General features: G+C 38.9%; 1 protein-coding gene across 1 annotated transcript in view; it reads right to left on the bottom strand.

The window, feature by feature from the left end:
• Positions 1-20,473, bottom strand: part of IQGAP1 (IQ motif containing GTPase activating protein 1) — a 105,885-nt gene that overhangs the window by 45,401 nt on the left and 40,011 nt on the right. The window contains 8 exon segments of the mRNA XM_047796986.1: positions 3,794-3,878; positions 4,827-5,005; positions 5,615-5,728; positions 7,113-7,180; positions 12,739-12,815; positions 17,694-17,771; positions 19,967-20,056; positions 20,058-20,124. Coding sequence (XP_047652942.1) covers positions 3,794-3,878; positions 4,827-5,005; positions 5,615-5,728; positions 7,113-7,180; positions 12,739-12,815; positions 17,694-17,771; positions 19,967-20,056; positions 20,058-20,124 — 758 coding nt within the window.

The raw sequence follows: 20,473 nt of genomic DNA, 5'->3' as shown, positions 1-20,473 counted from the left end.
TATTGTTAAAGCTCTCACCCTTAGAGTTGCTACCTGAATACACCCAACTCCCCCTTTCCCTGTGACAGTCTACTCCTGACTAGAGAGCCCTAGTTCCTTCAGCTATTTCTTACACAGCATCATTCTGAATCCCTTCACTATCCTGGCACCTCCTGAACACCCTCTGCCCAAGGCAGTCCGTGCCCAGACAGCAAGGCTGGTCTGATCACGTGGAGTGGAAAGGGCTCTCTATGCCCCCTCAGTATTCTCCACTTCTAGTCACAGGACCTGAGGTCACACAAGGTCTCTTAATACATCATCTGACAGTAAAAATGCATACTTTCCTTCATCTGAAAATGATAATAAAGATAACTTCCTCATAGGGTTGTTAAGATTAAACGAAATCATAGACATGAAAACACTCTGTATATTGTAAAATAATGTACTGCTAAAGTTCTTCTCATTTCAGAAATGACAGCCACTGGAAAGTCATAATTATTGCTATTATTTTCAGTTTCTATTTTTAGAAGAGAAAATAATAGTTCTCCCTCCCACACTCCACCCAGGGATCAGCACCTGATTTTATCACCAAAGTAGCAAAACAAATCAATAATAGAATACTAAAAAAACAAACTATTTGGGACACAGTAGTACAAATCAATTTAAAACATTTTCATTGGTTAAAAAATGAAGGAAGGGAGGGAGGAAGATGGATGGATTAATGTAAACTGTTAGAAAGAAAACAAAATATCCCAAGAGAAAATGAAGTGTCAAACTAGACAATGGGGAAGAGTAGAACAATAAATAACACCAAGAAGTAAAAGGATACAAAGATTAGATTTCTAAGAGACTATTCTCTTCTTCCCGACATTCTCCCCTATCATTTTACTCACTGATCACCACACGAAGGTGGTGAGCAGCTCCTTAAATCATGGCTGCAGGCTTCTGTGGCCATCAGCCAACTAACCAAGCATTTTTCAACAACATGGACCACACACCTGCTGCAGATGGAACTGTGTACAAAACAGACAGGTTTTCTCCCTCCTCAGGGAGCTTTTGTACTAGTGGAGGACAGAAAATAAATGCAATATTGATAATATCCAGGCTTCCTCCAGGTATACAAGGCAGAATCTCAGACTACCTATCTGCAAAGGTATGGAGTCAATCATTCTTTTATTAGAAACATAAATGTATACTTAACTAAATATGTAAATACTTAAATGAACATTTACTAACGTTTGTACTATAAAGATGAAAAAGTTTAGAACATTATTGAAATACTTTCTCCCGCTACATTTTAATTACCTAACTCTAATTTTTATTCTACTTAAAAAGTAAATAAAAACTTTTTCTCATTTTAACTCTTTGGCCTGCAGCTTTCTTCTGGGGCAGGGTTAAGGGCTTCCCTACTGGTTCTCAAGCCCTAGAGAAAGAATCTTATTTATAATTACATTCAGATGATTCCTGGGACATAAAGCTCTCCTATCTTCCTAGCTTACAACTTTCCCTTGTCTCAGGCATTCTCTAGTATTAAGACTGTCCCTTTACGGGGAACTGTGCCTTATCCTCACCTTCTTATCTACCTTAAGAATCCCTGTGAAGGTGCATATATAAACCTGCAGCAGAAGTTCTCATTGTCTTGTGACTATACTTCACACACCTTTGGTTGCGCTGAAATTACTCACTGTATTGTTCTAATCAAGTTGTCATAAAATTAGTCACTGGACTACCTTCCTCACTATATTGAAAGCTATTTGAGGGAATTTTTACTATTTTGCTCCTCTGGCCATGTGAGAACAGTACGCATGGAACACTTTCAAAATATATATATATATAGTTCTTTCCTTATACGTTTACAACTGACTCTCATATAATTAGCCAGGTAAAGCTATAAAGGCTATAAAATCCCAAACAACACAGTAGGGAAAAATCCCTTAGGAAATTAAAAAGAGTACTGTATGCACGGTATGCAACAGGAAATGTGCTGGACTTTCTTCTCACACAGAGAATAAGTTCAAGGACATTCTAGTTTATGCTTGCTGACTTAAGTGGTATTCATACGGATATAGCACAAATCACCCACGCTGAACGAACTATTACTCTGTTCAGAAAGTCATTTTCCTAAATGAACCAGAAAGGAACAGAATACAAAGACTCTTGGTTAGGATTTAGATCTCATTATCATACGGAATTGGCAAAATCTTATAAATTCTCTCCAGCTGTTCCGAGTATTCAAGTTAGAAACTGCGATCTTCAAATAAGCAGAGAGGACACCAATTATTATTATTATTATCATTATCATCATCATCATCATCATCTTGAGCAAGATAAGATCAAGTTTGGATGAACCAAATAAGTGTTTTTAGTTTTTCTGGTATATCTATCCCTATGCTAGGAATTATGAGGGTTTGAAAAGAAGCAGAACTCATAAGTAAATTCTATGTTTATAAAGATGTCACAAACAAAAAGCAAGCAATATAAGACAATCATAATTAAATACAAAATTGTGCAGCTTAGCAAATAAAGCCTGTAGGAGATGTGAAAGGCACGTATACTTGGAATATACAATCAGTCATTATTATTATTATTATTGCTTTTTAGGGCACATGGAGGTCCCCAGGCTAGGGTGCATTCCCAGGCTACTGTAAGCTAGAACAGGCATGGAGGTGGGAAGCGGGCTAAACCTTGAATGATGGGTATGATGTGGGTGAGGTAAGATATGAGGCATGAGGGCATCACAGTGGTAAAATTACATGATTAACACAAGTGATAATAATACTGTTTATTGGATGCTTACTAAATACTAGGTAATTTACATACATTATCTCATCATTTGAATAATGACTCTATGCCACAGGTGCCTAATTCCCACAGCTATTAATACAGGGGCAAGAGATCAAATTCCAGGTTTGAACCACTCAGGAGTCAACCTTTTTCTTTTTTTGGCCACACCAGCAGCATGTGGAAGTTCCCAGGCCAGGGATGGAACCCGCGCCACAGCTGTAACCAGTGCCACAGCAGTGACAATGCCAGATCCTTAACCCACTGAGCCACAAAGGAACTCCCAGAGCTACTCTTCATGAGTCATGAGAAGAGCACAATGAATATGGGAGAAAATTTGGTACATGAGTTTCTATTGAGAGTTGTGTTCGTAAAATACTCCATAATGAACTCCACTAGGTTAGGGATCTGCATTTTGTCTGGCAAGTAATAAGGAATTAATGAAGGTTCCTCTTCAGAAGAGTGACAAAATGAAAATGACGCTTTCAAGAAATTGATTTCTCAAAGGTGTGTAACACACAAGATCAATATGAACAGTATAATCTCATTTTTGTTTAAATATATGTTTTGAAGGATATTTAAAAATATCAATAGTGGTAATTCTAGGTGATGGGGCTCTAATTTTTTGTTTGTTGTCTATTTCTGGATAACTCGTATTACTCTTTAAAAGAAAAACAGAACTATTATTACTGTAAAAATAGGAAAACAAAATCTCTATTCAGATTTTTTTTCAGGTGTCTAAAAAAATATGAAAGAGTGAAACTGTAGCCAAAAACACCAGTCACCAGTCTGGAACTTACAACAGATGAGCAGATGGAGGAGTAAGGGGCCTGCCTGAGGACAATGGTAGCCCACTGGATTTGCTTAGGAACGACTGCATATTTACGATTTTTTGTTCATTTAGGCAACTGTTCCTAAGCAAATCCTTGAATGTCTGAAATAAACTTAAATGAGGTCATTGGTCCAAGAACAGATCAACAGTCACATTATCCTGTAACATTCCCTTAGGTGCCTGAGATGGGGACATACTTACTATTGACTTTGTTTATATTGCCTTGAATTTCAGCTTGAGTGAGCAGCTCCTCATAGACATCCCTTTCTCTCTCGGAGCTTTCTGTCTGAAGGTGAGTAAAAAGTATAATTAAATTAGCTCAGTCTTGAAGAAGACCAAAGAAATACATTTGGGCTCCTCCCCCATGAGGACAGAATCTAGAGCAAGTAAGGGTGTAGCTTAAAAATCCTTGGTAAAGGACAAAGTGGAATGCTACACAATTTTAACTAAAAACAGAGAGCAAATCCTTCTGCAAAGGACAAACCCAGGGGTTCTTCCAGAGTGGGGCAAGAGAGGGAGGTACTGGTGAAGTCTGCCCTGCTCACTTATGAACCTGCATCCTTGCCCCAGACCTGAGCAGAATGGACACATCCAGAGTTTCCACTGTGGCTAGTATCCATGAGGACACAGGTTGGATCCCTGGCCCCACTCAACTGGTTAAGGATCCGGTGTAACTGTGAGCTGTGGCACAGGTTTAAGATGCAGCTCAGATCTGGGGTTGCTGTGGCTGTGGTGTAGGCTGGCAGTTGCAGCTCTGATTTAACCCCTAGCCTGGGAACTTCCATATGCTGCAAGTGAGGCCCTAAAAAAAAAAAAAAAAAGAATGGACACATCCAGGATCCAGATAGTAGAGCCCCTCAATGGGTTGCACAAAATTTAAGAAAAAAGTAGGTCCAAAAATGGAATCTAGTACCAAAAGACTACATATTGGGTAACTCCATTTCATTCATATAAAATTCTTTAAAAGTAAACCACAGTAAGAGAAAACAGATTAGTGGTTGCCATGGTCAGGGATAGGAAGTGGGGAACAGCAGAAACTGACTGTGAAGGTGACATGGAAATTTTGGGGGTGATGGTTACATATGTATATACATTTGTCAAAACCCATCAAACTGTACACTTAAAATGAACCAATTTTATTGTATGTAAATTTACCTCAAGAAAACTGATTTTGTAAATGTCATATCAAACAATGAAAGAATACAAATCAGGAAGAACAATGTTCCATTTTTACCCTGTTTTTAGCATTTGTCATTTTGTCCTGCTTGGCCTGGTAAAGTACATCCTGGTAAGTGGAAGCCAAAGGCTCTTCAAGATTCACAAGCATGGCATTGGGGTTTTTCAAAGCTGTAAACGTGTCAGCTGGAATTCTATGATCAATGGCTTCATTAATAGCAATAACGGCAGCATGTACTAAAAAAAATTTCAAAACATAGAACACTGAGGTTATACAAAGTAATGGGTGTATTACTCACATTCAGAACAATATTGCCACCCTCTATTACAGAGAGAAGCTCCTTTTCACAGACAGAGAAATGACTGGGGTTAGAAGAATGGCTCCCCAGATCTTGCAAGCCCAGACTTTTTGCACAAAGCTACAGCTTTGCCTGTGATCCTAGTCTGAAATGCTGAGATTGGAATCTCTCAGGGAAATATCCTTAAGAGACTTAGTAAGGAGCATTTGAACATTTGTCATGGAAATGTTCACCCTTAATCATCATGTAAAAACCATCAAAAAGTAAGAAATTCAGCAGGTCACTGAAATGTAGAATTCACTTTGTAGTACTTTTATTTTATTTATTTTTTTAATAAACGATTTTTATTTTTTCCATTATAGCTGGGTAGTGCTTTTATTTTAATTGAAATCACTTATTTCCAAATAACAACAGCATAGAAGACTGTATAGCGGTGTTTAAAACTTGCTAGCAAAATTCCTAATGTCCAAGACCATCATTATAGTATTAATACCTGAAAGTGGTAGCAACAACCCCAACTGAACCCACAAAATTTCTTTTTTCTTACATGCAGCTTCATCCACTGACAGTTCATTAGCCAGAATACCCCCGATCTTGCTGAAGGCAGGCATCTGAATCCCATACTTTTCCAGTTCAATCTTCATGTTGTTGATTTCTTCTTCTATAAGAAAGAATTAAGACCCAAACAAACAAGTTGAGCACCTTTCAAAAACTCAGAGAAGGAGTTCCCGTCGTGGCGCAGTGGTTAACGAACCTGACTAGGAACCATGAGGTTGCAGGTTCCATCCCTGGCCTTGCTCAGTGGGTTAAGGATCCGGCATTGCCATGAGCTATGGTGTAGGTCGCAAATGCGGCTTGGATCCCGTGTTGCTCTGGCTGTGGCATAGGCTGGTGGCTACAGCTCCGATTAGACCCTTAGCCTGGGAACCTCCATATGCCACGGGAGCAGCCCTAGAAAAGGCAAAAAGACAAAAAAAAAACCCAGAGAAGGAAACAGATTCCTCAACTACACAATGCACTGGATAAAATGATATCTACCTCTTAGGGTAGATAATGATTTAAATAAGATAATATATTGAAAGCACTTAACATGATACCTGGCACATAACATGCACTCAATAGGCACAGTAACTATTACTAGTATTATCGAGAGCATCGAAAATAACTATAACTTGAAAATGACTCTACAGAAAATAGCTTTTCAAAACTGCTACTTCCGGCATTTCTGATAACGGACTTAAGATCAGAGCAGCTTTTCCTTTCTCCTCTTGATGAATGGAGCAGCTTTCAAGGGAGCGTGAACAAGTGAATCACAAGCCATCTCAGTCCTTACAATCTAAGTCACTAGCTACTATGAAATAATTTCATTTCCAAGGCAAGAAGCCAAATGATAAAGAAAACAAGGACCTTTGGCCCTTGCCCCAGGTCTAGGAAACAACTTCCCTGGAAGGAAAAATATCACCGATAAAACTTTTATTATCAGTGTTTTAAATTCCCAGGCCTACAAAATAATCACTGGTTCGAAAGATTTGAATCTATCTTACACCTAATTTTACCACTGTTCTTTCACTCCCCAAGCCCCTATCTCTTCAAGCATATGAACTGCAGCAAATACACAGAGAAACAGCCACCCAAATAAGCTAAAGTTTTAAAATTAGTAAACTGTCATCTTTGTATCACCTCACTTCCCTTCCTTTGCCTGAAGTTGGTGCTCACTGGAAGGGAAGGGGAAAAACTGTTATAAAGTTTCCCCACCATACATGAACAGTTAATGTTAGATGCTGACATATTTTATTACTTTATATACTGTATGTTATTATTCTAATCCACATACAAGAAAACTATGTCATAACTGAGAGAACAGAGCCTGAAATTTCAAGGTTAATGTTCTTTCCACCACACCAGGAAAAGCAACTTGCTTGTGCTTTTTTGTCTCTGTTGGTACAGTGTTTTTAAAGCCCAACATCTTTAAGATTGGTATTCTCGACTCTCCAGGCTATTTCCACATAAATCAAGCATTTCCTGCCAAGTCTGTAACTTCTTACCTGTGAAGTCAACCTTTCCATATAGGTCTTGAATCTGAGGAGCCAGGCCTAGTTTGAACAGGTACAAACTAGAAAATAAAATATGCAAAAGAGTTAGGCCTCCTAACTGAAACTCGCGGAGGCTCTTAGTTCAAAGGGGAACACCAGCATAAAGAACAGAAACATTCTGAACACAGAGACCCCCAGTACTCTACCATATTCCACTCTGCAGTTACAATACTTCACCCCAGAGCCTTTTTCTAGTTTCACCTAACTACGAGGTCCTAAAAAGTCACATGATGTAATGCAAAAAGCACAGAACTGGGAATCAGCAGGCACAAGTTTCAAATCCCAGTTCTGGCACAAGTCCAACGTGTGATCAAATGTTGATATAATGAATATAAGCCAAGTCTCTTCACTTCCGTTTACCTTCCTGTGATCAAATATTTTAAGTAACATGACATTGCAGAAAATCTCATGAAAATGATTCAGACACACTTAAGCTGAATTCATATTACTGATGGAAAAATTTAATTTGGGTACTTTAAAAGAGTTTTAAATAAAAAAGTATAAATTAAAAATCTTTACTTTTTAAATAAAAATCTCCTGGACTCTACGCTCCATGAAGGCAGGGACAGTAAAAGTCTTGTTTACCAATGCTACCTGGGGCCTAGCATCTATTAATAACCATTAATCAATAGCTCATAGACAGATGGACAGACGTCGTAAATCTGAGTTAGGTTAACTGGAATCTAAGGCTCTAGGAAGTCAGACTCAGTAAATTAGAAGAGATCAGAAGGGCATTCCACAGGGATGAATAGATGCAAAACACAGACAGCCTAGCAATGAGGGAGGAAATAAAAATTATCCAAAAAACAAATCACAGAAACTCAATAGAGTGGCCTACAGTTTTTGAAAATAATCTATAAACCTCAATATCATCCAAATACAAATATGTATCATGCAAACTGCACTCACAGAACTTATAAGAACTCAAACTGTATATAATAAACCCAAAGTACAATTTAAAAGAATCAGGTATTCTGAAATACACCCAGAGTAAATTTTATTATTTTCTGAGATAAACAGATACAAATCATATTTATATGATTAGAGATTTTTCCTTGGAATAAAATGCTCAAAATGGAAATATATAAAGTTCCTCTCTCCAAAGATTTTATATCCATTCAATAAAGTTCTCAAAGCCAAATAGCTAATTACCTTCTATACATGTAATATGTTTCCTTATATATTTTCCCACATAAAATTTGTTGCAGCTGCAATCTAAATTGGGAAAAAAATTATCTCCAGAAGCTTCTTCCCTTTTATTCCTATTTTAAAACAGAAAAGTGACTGCCACACTTTAACAAAAGCTTGAGCATGTCACTTTCAGAGCCCCAAAAAGGGTGAGTTGGTGTTTAATGTCTTTTAGTGTCTTTAGGCAAATTAGAGGTGTTACAATGATATCACTACCTGTGATAAAAAGCAGAGACGGTAAGTAGAAAGCAGGTGGGCACCATTTCCCTTTTATCTCATTTTAATTACCAGGAATATTTTAAGGATATTCTGAAGTTATAAATGGAATCATAATGGCCACTTGGATCCTCTTCCCCAGAATCAAAAGTACTTAACCTTACAACTCAAACTTAAAATCCTGACAGCTGAAATTTAAAAATCCTAACAGGTGAAACTGAAACATAACTTTCAATCTTTGTTGCTAGTCTCCCAGGTCAGCCTTTGCAAATAAACTGTTAGGTACCCATAACAGTCTGTAACTGAGCTTAAATTCCTTTTTCTTTTCTTTCTTTTTCTCTATTTAAGCTGTATAATAAATATTTCTATAATAAATATTTCTCTATTTATAGCAATGGGGGAAAAGAGGTTGTGTTAGCCTATCTGGATTCCAACTATCTTTACTGACTGCAGAATAACCCATGAAAAGAACCACTATGCTAACCTCAATGATTACTAATAAATTCTTTTAAATACAGCAGTTGATTAGGAAACAGAATCTAGTACAGGCCCACATCCCTTACCTAAATTCTTTGGGAAAATATGAATTTAGGACTTCTCAGATATTATAAAAGGTTTTATTGTCTATGTAGTATTATAAAGCACCCAGCAAGCTTTGGGGCAGCGCCCTAATCAAATTCATTATTTTCCTACAGAGACACATGAATAATCATATTAAGCAGATAAACATTCCAAGTAACCTCAATTAATACTGACCAGATTTTGCTAATAATAGAGTCTGAACTAAACCTAAACTCAACTTTCAGAGCTTTTAGGATATTTTCAAATGTGGAATAAAGGAATTTGGGCCTATTTAGTCCCAAAACCGATTCTTAGAAAGATAAAATATCAGAGGAAATGGAAAGGAAATACACATATATATTCAGAATAATGGAGAACTGAGGTCTTATCTGAGGGTGAAAATGTAAACTACAAGAGTAATTTAGCATGACTCAAGTACAGTAACTATCCGGAATAATGCCAGTCAAGACTTAAAAAAAAAAAAAAAAGACAGCAGGAAATAATGCTTCTCTGAAACTGTTGATCCAAAAGGAAAGGGGCTAGCCCAAGAGAGTGGCGTAAAGAGCCTGCCTTGAACACTGTTATGTAAAGGGAAAGAAGAGGCTCAAGCAGGTAGAAACACTTCCTACATATTATCAGGTGTTGCCAACCCAGCCTTTAGGAAAAACACCGCGAGGGAGGAAGAAATCATAAATCACTGACCAGAAAGTATAAACTTCCTAAGCACAAACTGTATATTGAAGAGAAATGGAGAACAATAGCAGGCTTCCTCCCTTTCTCACTCTGACGCCATCATTAGAAAGGCAGTTAATGCTTCAGTCTCTCTTTAGAGAATGAGAGGGCCTGGGCCCTGGCTATGTTGCAGAGAGTAGTGCTGCAGAACTAGCACAGAGAAATTCTGCCAACTTAGTTTCTGTGCCTACCAAGTTCAGATACTCATGGTAGGTACAGCCTTTGCAAGGTTATCAACAGAGACAGAACTCACAGAACACTAAGCCAATCACGATACTCAGAATTAATCTGATTTTGGCTCAGACATATGCATTTGAAATTGATACATTCTGAAAATTCCCTGATACATCACCTATTCCTAAACAATTTTTTTAAAATTCTCATGTTACCACTGTTTGTCCAACATTATGCTATGCACCTCGGAAGGGGGGGTAGCCATGACTTCTGACCCTACAATGCTAATAAATGTAATAGGGAGAAAAGATTAAATATACGAAAGAAGCAATATATAACTTAAAAGAAAACTCTAGGAGTTTAGACAAAGGAATGAGCTGAAGTCACTGGAGAAACTTCACCAAGAAGATGGAAACTGAGCAAAAGGACTGGATAAGCAGAGACAAACATGAAGAGCTGTCTGAGGAAGAGAAACTACCATTTCCTTTTTTATTTATAGGGAATAAAATATCCCCTTAAGTTGGAGGAAGGAGAAGAAGATTTGTTACGATGTATAATTTGGACATATTTATTGTGATTATATGCTAGGCATCTAAGTACTATAGACACAAAGATAAAGAACAAGGAAACAGTTCTTGCCCTGGCAAGTCCCCCAAAAAAAGCAAGCTTTAAGAACAAATAGTAACCAGAGTACAATGTAACAAGCACTATATTGAAGAGGTATGTTACAAAATGCTAAAGGAGTACACAGATGGTAAGTAGCTAATTCCCTCCCAGAGAGAAAAAGAGAGGATATTAATGAAGAGGTAGCATCCTGAGGGGTACTGGCGAAGAGCATAGGTTAAACCAGGGAGAAAAAGGCACTTTGGCAGAGGAAACAGCATAACCAACCGCACAAGGGCACATGGCCTCTCATTTATTGAAAATATTAGACCATAGGTCAACAGGAGGGAATAGCTGGAGGTGAGATAGAAAGGAGCCATCAAAACATTTTATGAAGTATCCAATGTGATTATAGCTGTTTGGGAAAGATGCCAAGCATGGCAGATGGACCAGAAGGGAAACAGCCTAGAGAGGGAACCCTCCAAAGTGGTGAAGGCATTTGTCTGAACAAGAGATCTATCAGTCCTCAGTTATATTCGTTCCTTTGTGGGTTTCATGTTGACTCTAGTGATACCAAGGACCCAGCACACAATTGATCAAGAAACTGGAGACGACAGGATTCTTATGGGTTAATATTATACATACATTCAAATATATAATTAACATTTATTAAGTATACATATATATAGGATGCTATATAAAAAGAGCGGCCCAAGCAAAGAAACCGCACACTCATGTCTTCTCACACTCACTTCCCCTACCTTCTGCTTTAGTCTTGTGGCCATCAAGTAAATTTGCATACTCTGAAATACTAGACCAGTAGCACCTACTTCCCTCCCACTCCACCTTCCCTTCAGACATATCCCCTCCTCCCTCCAATGTAGTACTTTGCTGATTCTAAGAGCTGGGGATCTGAAATTATCTTCCAAATTTACTATGAAACTGTGAAAAAATTACACCCTGTTCAGTTCCTATTTATTATGTTTGCATAGGTATAAATTATTTAATGAACAAATGGCTTGTCAAGAACCTAGACAACTAAATAATGGGAGCTCCCACTGTGGCTCAGTGGAAATGAACCTGACTAGTATCCATGAGGATACGGGTTCAATCCCTGGCCTCACTCAGTGGGTTAAGAATCTGGTGTTGACGGGAGCTGTGGTGTAGGTCGCAGATGCAGCTCGGATCTGGTGCTGCTGTGGCTGTGGTGTAGGCCGGCAACTCTAGCTCCATTCGACCCCTAACTAGCCTGGGAACTTTCATATGTCACAGGCGTGGCCCTAAAAAAAAAAAAAAGAACCCAGATAACTAAATAAATTATCAACCAACCATTTGATATTTACTGGTGTTATCTGAAGATGTTGCCTAAATTTATACCAAAAAGTATCAAGACACAGTGTATTTTGTAATTCAGTTTATTGGTTGAATCAAAATGGTAAGCAATAAAAGTTTTCAAATGGATATAGTTTTTTATCATTTTTAAGCAATTTTAATTAAAAAGAAACAGACTACATCCCAAGTGAACTGCAGAGTTCACAGAAACCCTAGATCAATAATGAAAGCTTGCACTATGTTTTTAGAGCAAAATTTTCTATTATTATAGGAATAAATAAATCCCTTCTCCCTACTCCCTAGAAAAACCAGCTGTTTCTCCCTATTTTGTTAAGATAATAGTGCCTTATTCTATTTGAAAATTCTGAAGCAAATGTAAAAACTTTTTCATTACACCCTGGACAAAAAGCTACACTCCAATTCAGATGTAACTCTTAAATATTTTTTTTAAACATTGAGATATAACTGACATATAATATCATATTAGTTCCAGGTATACAACAATATGATCACCATAAGTCTAGTTAACATCCATCACTACGTACAGTTAACAATTTTCCTTCTTGTGATAAGATCTTTTAAGATCTACTCTCTTAGCCACTTTCAAATACTAATCCAGTGTTATTAATTGTAGTCCCAGGACTTACTTATTTTATAACTGGAAGCTTGTACCTTTTGACCACCTTCACCCACTTGCCCACTCCCAAATCTCTATCTCTGACAACTACTAATCTATTATATACTGCTTATTTTACCAGGAAAATCTGATTACCTAAGTGCATGGATACAGTAGATACATCTTGGCATGTTCTTTCGATCATAGATGTCTGTAGTTTCTGGGTAAAAAATCTAAGGAGAAATAAAAAAAGTAGAGTAAAGTATCCACCCACTAGGATCCATTTAATCATTCACCATCATCAATAATACAAGTAAAACTTCGGACAGTTAGAAAAATATTATTGGCATTTGGCAAATAACTTCATTAGGGTGAACAGATGTTTCATCATAGGTAATGTAAGGAATAGAATGCTACACTACACAATGAAAAGCACCATGTGGAAAAGCCTTATTTGGTCAGCACACTGCATTTCAATTAAGTGTGTGAAAGTGATTTACTTACTGCAGACACAGACCTGGGCAAACGAAACCCAAGTTCCTATCCAGCTTAAATCACTGGCAAGGGTACTAGGCTCTGAAGGACTGCAATCTTCCTAGTTACTATCTCCATGCCTAGACAGAGTAATAATAACAACGAACATCTACTATGTGCTTCAGAATGTGTAAATCACCACTATTAGACGTTGAAAAAGCTACAAAATATTAAAATGAGTTATAAATGCTTGAGGGGAAGTGGAAAGATACACAGATGAAGTAGGAAGAATAGAGGATGTGTATGGAAATGAGAGATGGGTCATTTTCCTTGGAAGCACTAACTACAATTAATCAGTTACGTGTGCTGTAATTTGGCTTCTCCAATGGACTCTAAGTCACCTGAAAGCAAGGACCAGGTCTATGTTGTTCACAGCTCTATCGTCAATGCCAACCCCAGAGTCAAGGTCATGGAAGGAGCTCTATACTTAGTGAATCACCGAATGAGGTAGGATAGGACAGGGTAGGTTTAAATGGAGAACGGCCTTGAATTTCAAGACCTAGTGTCATGGTAATGTGCTGAACACACAACTCGATCTGTAATTTAGAGAGAGAGAGGGTAAAAGTGGATTAGAGAAGTGAGACTGAATTATGAGGTGATTAGAAGAATTTGGATCAGCAATAAAAGGCCTTAACTAAGGCAGTGAGAAGAATACTACAGCACTTTGTATCTAACTCTATTTAGCATTTAACACATTAATTACTTGCTTTTTTTTTTTTTTTTTTTTGCTATTTCTTGGGCTGCTCCCGCGGCATATGGAGGTTCCCAGGCTAGAGGTCGAATCGGAGCTGTAGCCACCGGCCTATGCCAGAGCCACAGCAACATGGGATCCGAGCCACGTCTGCAACCTACACCACAGCTCACGGCAACGCTGGATCGTCAACCCGCTGAGCAAGGGCAGGGACCGAACCCGCAACCTCATGGTTCCTAGTCGGATTCGTTAACCACTGCGCCACGAAGGGAACTCCCTAATTACTTGCTTTTATGCTTGTTTCCGCCACAATACCTATGACTCCCAATGAGAAAGAACTGCACTCCCCCACCCCAACAAGAGAGATGGGATGTAACAGAATCATCTTTTGGATTATTTTTCAAATTCTAAGATTGAAATATCTTCTCCTGAAAGGTGAAAATCATGATCAAAGTCCATCGCTTTTCCCAAAATTAGTACAAAATACATTTTAGAAGGTAATTGAAAAATAAGCTTAGGCAGGTAGGATGGAATCAGATCAGGAGGACCTTAAAAGTAGAAAAAGTATGAACTTGATATGCAGGCCTTAGAGAAGTCCTAGGTTTGGAGCCAAGGCTAAAACGAGAGCCTCAGGAAGATCTGACTGGAGACAGGACAGAGGATATACCGAATAGCAAAGAGACTGAAGCTAAAAAGGCAAGCTGGGAGGCTGCTTCAACAGATAAAAGAGACATTTCAAATAACTGAGGAGGCTTGGGGAATGACTGCATTTAGGAGCCCAAGGTAACTCCAAGGTTTGAGACTGAATGACTGGAAAAAATGATGACATGGTACTACTTATTATAGAGGAGGCTAAGTTCACATGAGGGGAAAGGCATGTTTAGTTTTTTACTTTTTTTTTTTTCCTTAGGGCCACACATGTGGCATATAGAAGTTCCCAGCTAGGGGTGGAATTGGAGCTACAGCTGCCAGCCTACACCACAGCCACAGCAATAATGGGATCTGAGCCGCAACTGCGACCTACACCACAGCTCACGGCAATGCCGGATCCTTAACCCACTGAGCGAGGCCAGGGATAGAACCTGCATCCTTCATGGATACTAGTCAGGTTCATTACCGCTGAGCCACAACAGGAACTCCTGAGGTAGGTTTAGTTTTGACATGCGAATTTATAGAAGATAGAAAGCTATCCAAGAAGAAATGTCCGACAGCCAATTGAAGACACTGTGTTTATCTTATAGCAAAGAGCCTTCAAAACAACTGAAACCATGAAAATGAGAGAATGTAGCTAAAATAAGAACTGTAACTTAAAGAAGGCCAACCACTAGGATATAGAAGGTAGAATAGCTGAAGATTAAAAACCACCTTACAAATCAGAATAACCTCTCATGGAGGAGTTGGCCAATAGCACCAATTATAATAGTCAAATGGACAAAATCCAAAATATTAGCATGTTAAATTTCTATAGTTAATCTCTAGGTGCCACATAAAGAGATTAGGGAAGACATCCCAATAAATACTATACATGTCATTTATAGATCACACATTATCTTATGGACTACAACACATTTTCAGGCTAAGCATCTTTAGTCTACATTACTCAGAAGAGTTCTGGACTTCAATCATATAGAGCAGACAATTCAAGACTGACAGTCATAATAATCCTATTGTTCCTGAGAGCCTTTGGGAAATTGTATGTTTGCTGAGATTGTGGAGCAGGACAATGCACGACTGCTAGTAAACAATAAAAGGTAATAAAAATAAATGATTAAAAAGGCATTTCATAGTAGCAATACTATTAGCAACAGCAAATATTAACAAAGCTCTTCGTATCCATTCAAAAGAGGTGAAATCATCATTGCCCATTGGGCATATTACATACAAAACAGGAACAGGAGGTTACAGGTGCACGGAAAGGCCAAGTAGCTGTAAGAACTTATTGCACTGCATTTCCTGACATTTGTAGGGGCTTAATTCTCAAACATACCACTGCAAGGAACAGAACTTCAGCACTCTGCTCTGAAAAAAAGAGGACAAAAGCTAGTCTTCTGCAAAGACTTAGCTCTGAATTTAACTCACTTCAACAGGTATGTATGCCAAAGTGAGCAGAGCACTCTGCTAAATGCCAAATGTTCATTCCCCTTTGGTTTTAGCCATTTTCTGATACTCCATGTCTCACTTATTTTTAATCTTTTCTTTTTGGTTACAAAAATTTAGATTCCACAAGAAAGTATAAAGAAAATAAAAACCTCCCCTTCACCGATCACATAGAAATGAAAACAATTTCTCCTTGTAGGTTTTCCCCAAGAATACTCACTTTATTTTTAGACAACAATAGTGATTCTCATCTTAGCCAGACACAAACTCTTAAAATCTTAGCTTATTTTTGTTTTGTTTTGACTTACACATCACAGACAACTTCCTTTGTCAACAAAGGCTGACATTATCCCTTCTTAACGGCTTAAAAACTCAAGTTTTTCTACCATAAGCCGTGCTGAAAAAATCCTTACATATATATTTTTTTGTGCTTATCCAATTTTTTCTGCTTCTTTTTCTTTTTCAGTGGGGTAGGGGAGAGATAAGTTCCTAGAAGTAGAATTCTTAGGTCAAAGGATATGGAGTGGGAGGGGGGGAAAGCTGACCATGGCTCTAAGACTGACATTACATCATGGCCTCTATGGGTTCAAGGTAAGACTAGGTAGCTGGACACATGGTCAGGCCTCCTGAGATGGCTGTTTTCTTGCTCTCTGTACATCTGTTCAACTAGTCCCTGCTTCACCTACACCCTCCTCACATGCGTGGCCTTCCCTCTTAATTACAGAACCTGATCAGTACGTGCTAGTGATTGTTCTAATCTTTAGATCAGCATGGCTCCACTACGATAGCTTATTTAAAGGGGAGACAGCTGCCTGGGGGCCATGAGGGAAAAGCCCCTCTGCTGCTTCCCCAGTAACTGATGAGCCAAACTGACGTCAATTCTCCCATTACTGGTATACTGCCCCCACGGTAGCAAAGAGTGCGGCCGTGTTCTGCCTGCCGTTCCTGCCATCCATCATCCACAGTGGGGCATCACTCCAGGGCCTTGCTTTGGACATGTAAGATTCCCTACCCCATAAACCAGTGACGTCTCTGTTGCTGGCTCTGGGCTTTTCCCTCAATGTCAAGCAAGGGGGAACTACAAGGCTTGCAGGCCTGTGAGGTGCAGCTCAACACTTAGAGATGGCAACTGCACTAAGAGCAGCACTAAATAAATTCTTGGCAAAATGTTCAAGGATGCACACTCTCATATCAAAACTACAGTCATCTTTCCAAACTCATCGAGTTGTCTACTTTAAATATGTGTGGTTCCTCTGTAATCAATTATACCTCAATAAAACAGTCAGAAAAAGAAACCAAAAATTACAGTCGTCCCCAAAACTAGATGTAAGAAGTAAAGATTATTACATTGCATCTACTCTTTGAAAAATAAAATAATGATTCAAACTCCTTACAGATTTCGTTATTCTGTAGCTCTTTCATGTTTCCTAGAATCAAATATGAACGTAGCAACTCTGTCAACAAGTTAAAAACCACTGAATTATATATACCTTTTAAAATGGTGACTGTCACAGTATGTGAATTTTAATATTTACAATATGGTATAGTAAAAATAATAATATCATAGGGAATTTTTCTAGGGTAAAGTGAAGCAGAGATAAGAAATATATATGAGAAAAAGAACAAAGTTACTTCCCTAAACACACTGAAGAAAGAGATCTTTTCATATTAAAAGGAAAAAAAATCACCAAAGAATCAATCATTTGAGAATCATTTTACAGGTAGAATGGGAACTAGTATGCCAAAATAGCCAGAATTAACCCAGAACTAGGACTATCACGTAAATTACCTTAGGCAATCCAATCTCACCCATGGCATTCAACCACTGAATCACATTATCAGTGTGTCTAAAGTGGAGGCCAGTTGCCTAGAACAAACAAAAGACCATTAGGCACTGTTGGTGATATTGAAGCAAATACTCAATGAAAACTCCTCATAAAAGTTGCCCTGTGATACTTTACATGGTCCGCTTAAAGTCTATCAGTAACATTATGTTCATATACTAATCCCAAAAAGCCAATCCGCATCTTAGCTCTTCTCATTTCAGGACCATTTGGAAGGAATTCCTGGGTGGCCTAGTGGGTTAAGGATCCGGTGTTGTCATTGCTGTGGCTCAGCCAAAAAAAAAAAAAAAGCCAAACAAAAACAGAGAACCATTTGCAGAATCCTCCGGGTCCTGTGCTCAACATCGCCACGGTCACTGAAATTCAATTATCTTGGATTCAACTCCTGACTCAGCCATCTAATGGGGACGCATTTGAGTCTGAGTTTCCCCAACTTTAACAGCACTCTATGATGGAAAGATTAACTGAGAAAATGTACATACAGCACTCAGCATGTTGTCTGGCAGGCAGAAGAGACTTCCCAAATAAGGGTTTTTTTCATACCAACTTTAAATATCCCTCCTTAAATCTCTACGCCTGTTATTTTGAGGGAAGGCTTACTTTCAAGAGGGGTAGGGGGGTGGGCTACTATTTTTACTGTTGCGGCAGTATTCACTCCTCTTTGATGTCTGCCTGTTCTGACACACATTTTGTAGACTCTCCACAGAACAGCACGGGAGGTGTCTTCAGAACAACCACTTAGGAGTTCCCATCGTGGCACAGCAGAAATGAATCCGACTGGGAACCATGAGGTTGTGGGTCCGATCCCTAGCCTTATTCAGTGGGTTAAGGATCCCGTGTTGCTGTGAGCTGTGGTGTAGTTCACAGACGTGGCTCGGATCTGGCATTGCTGTGGCTGTGGCGTAGGCCGGCAGCTGTAGCTCTAATTCAACCCCTAGCCTGGTAATCTCCATATGCTGCGGGTGAGGCCCTTAAAAGCAAAAAAGCAAAAAAAAAAAAAAAAGAATAACCACTTATTTAAAACTCAATATGGACTTTCCGTCGTGGCTCAGTGGTTAATGAACCCAACTAGTAACCATGAAGACGAGGGTTTGATCCCTGGTCTTGCTCAGTGGGTTGATGATCTGGCATTGCTATGGCTGTGGAGGAGGCTGGCGGCTACAGCTCTGATTCAACCCTAGCCTGGGAACGTCCATATGCTGCAGGTGTGGTCCTAAAAAGCAAAAAAATAAAAATAAAAAATAAAACTCAATACATACGCCTCTGCTTTCTGATGAAGAAAAGTTTCTGTTTAGGGTGTTCATTTTGGCTTAAGACCTACACTCTCTTTGTTTTTCTTTGAATTTAAACATGAAACAAAAATCTCTTTTAATTCTGTCTTCGTCCTTAACTCATTCTGAGCTCTGGCCCAATTATGGTTGACCCCTCTTGCATTTGCTCTTGGTTTCGAATCTTCCACTATCTTTTAAACTCATCCTTATTCAGATAAGAGTCCTTAGGAAAGAGCTTCCCCACAGAAGCTCTGCAGACAATGGAATTTTGTCCTCATCAACCTCCCAGCTTAATTAAAGCAGTCTTCTTTTTGAGGGCCCTGGGCCACAAGAATCAAACTATTTCACTTATCTCAATTTTCCTGAAATCAGATGACTTTCCCATATTATCTTGAACTTTAATATCATGAGGTGATTTTTTCCCCCCAAAGTTGCTATTGCTTTCAATTTGTCAACAAATCTCAGTGCTTGGTTAAAATTAGATTTAGAGTGGACATTCTCTTGTGGCGCAGCAGATTAAGGATCTGGCATTATCACCACAGCTGAGGCGCAGGCCACAAGTGCAGCGCAGGTTCTATCCCTGGCCCGGGAACTTCCACATGCCGAAGATGCAGCCAAAAAAAAAAAAAAAAAAAAAAATTAGATGTAAAGTAGCAGTTCCCCAAGTTACTTCCTCTACCTTCTAGGAAATAAAGAAATTCATTAAGGACCATGAAAATTCTAGATACAAATTACTCATTAGAATTGAGCCAGAAATACATACAGCTGAAGTTCTTTTATTACTGTATCTTGAATTTGCACTATTTTCTCCATTCTGTCAGGTACTTTATTTTGTCGGAACAAACACACTTATACATATTTCTCAATAACTCTTTCACAGAATAAAGTATGCTAACCTTCTCTCTCAAGTTTACAGATATTTAAGCACGAAGCTAGGAAGGACTCACCTTGTATCTGGTCTGTTCTCGATCATAGATCTTCTTCAGGGACACCACTTTGGGGGAGAAGAAGTTTCCTAGTTTGGCAAGGTAGACCCCCATTCCTAAGCCCCTCTTCCAGTTCTGTGGTGGGAGGCAGATCTTCCCCAAGGCATGCTTCCATCCACCTGCAGATGAGAAAAGAGAGAGAAGGTCAGACCTCTTCCTTAGAGGTTTCAACCTTAATCTATTTTCCTTGGAGAAGTTTAAATTGAACATAAGAAATACTCTTTTAAGATTCAGTTTCAGGAGTTCCTGTCGTAGCTCAGTGGTTAACGAATCTGACTAGGAACCATGAGGTTGCGGGTTCGATCCCTGCCCTTGCTCAGTGGGTTAAGGATCCGGCGTTGCCGTGAGCTGTGGTGTAGGTCACAGACGTCGCTTGGATCCAGCGTTGCTGTGGCTCTGGCATAGGCCGGTGGCTACAGCTCCGATTAGACCCCTAGCCTGGGAACCTCCATATGCCATGGGAATCAG

Source organism: Phacochoerus africanus, chromosome 9, assembly GCF_016906955.1.
Source record: "Phacochoerus africanus isolate WHEZ1 chromosome 9, ROS_Pafr_v1, whole genome shotgun sequence".
Classification (NCBI taxonomy): domain Eukaryota; kingdom Metazoa; phylum Chordata; class Mammalia; order Artiodactyla; family Suidae; genus Phacochoerus; species Phacochoerus africanus.
The sequence above is the reverse complement of the archived record's forward strand: the minus strand, read 5'-3'. Positions and strand labels throughout refer to the sequence as shown.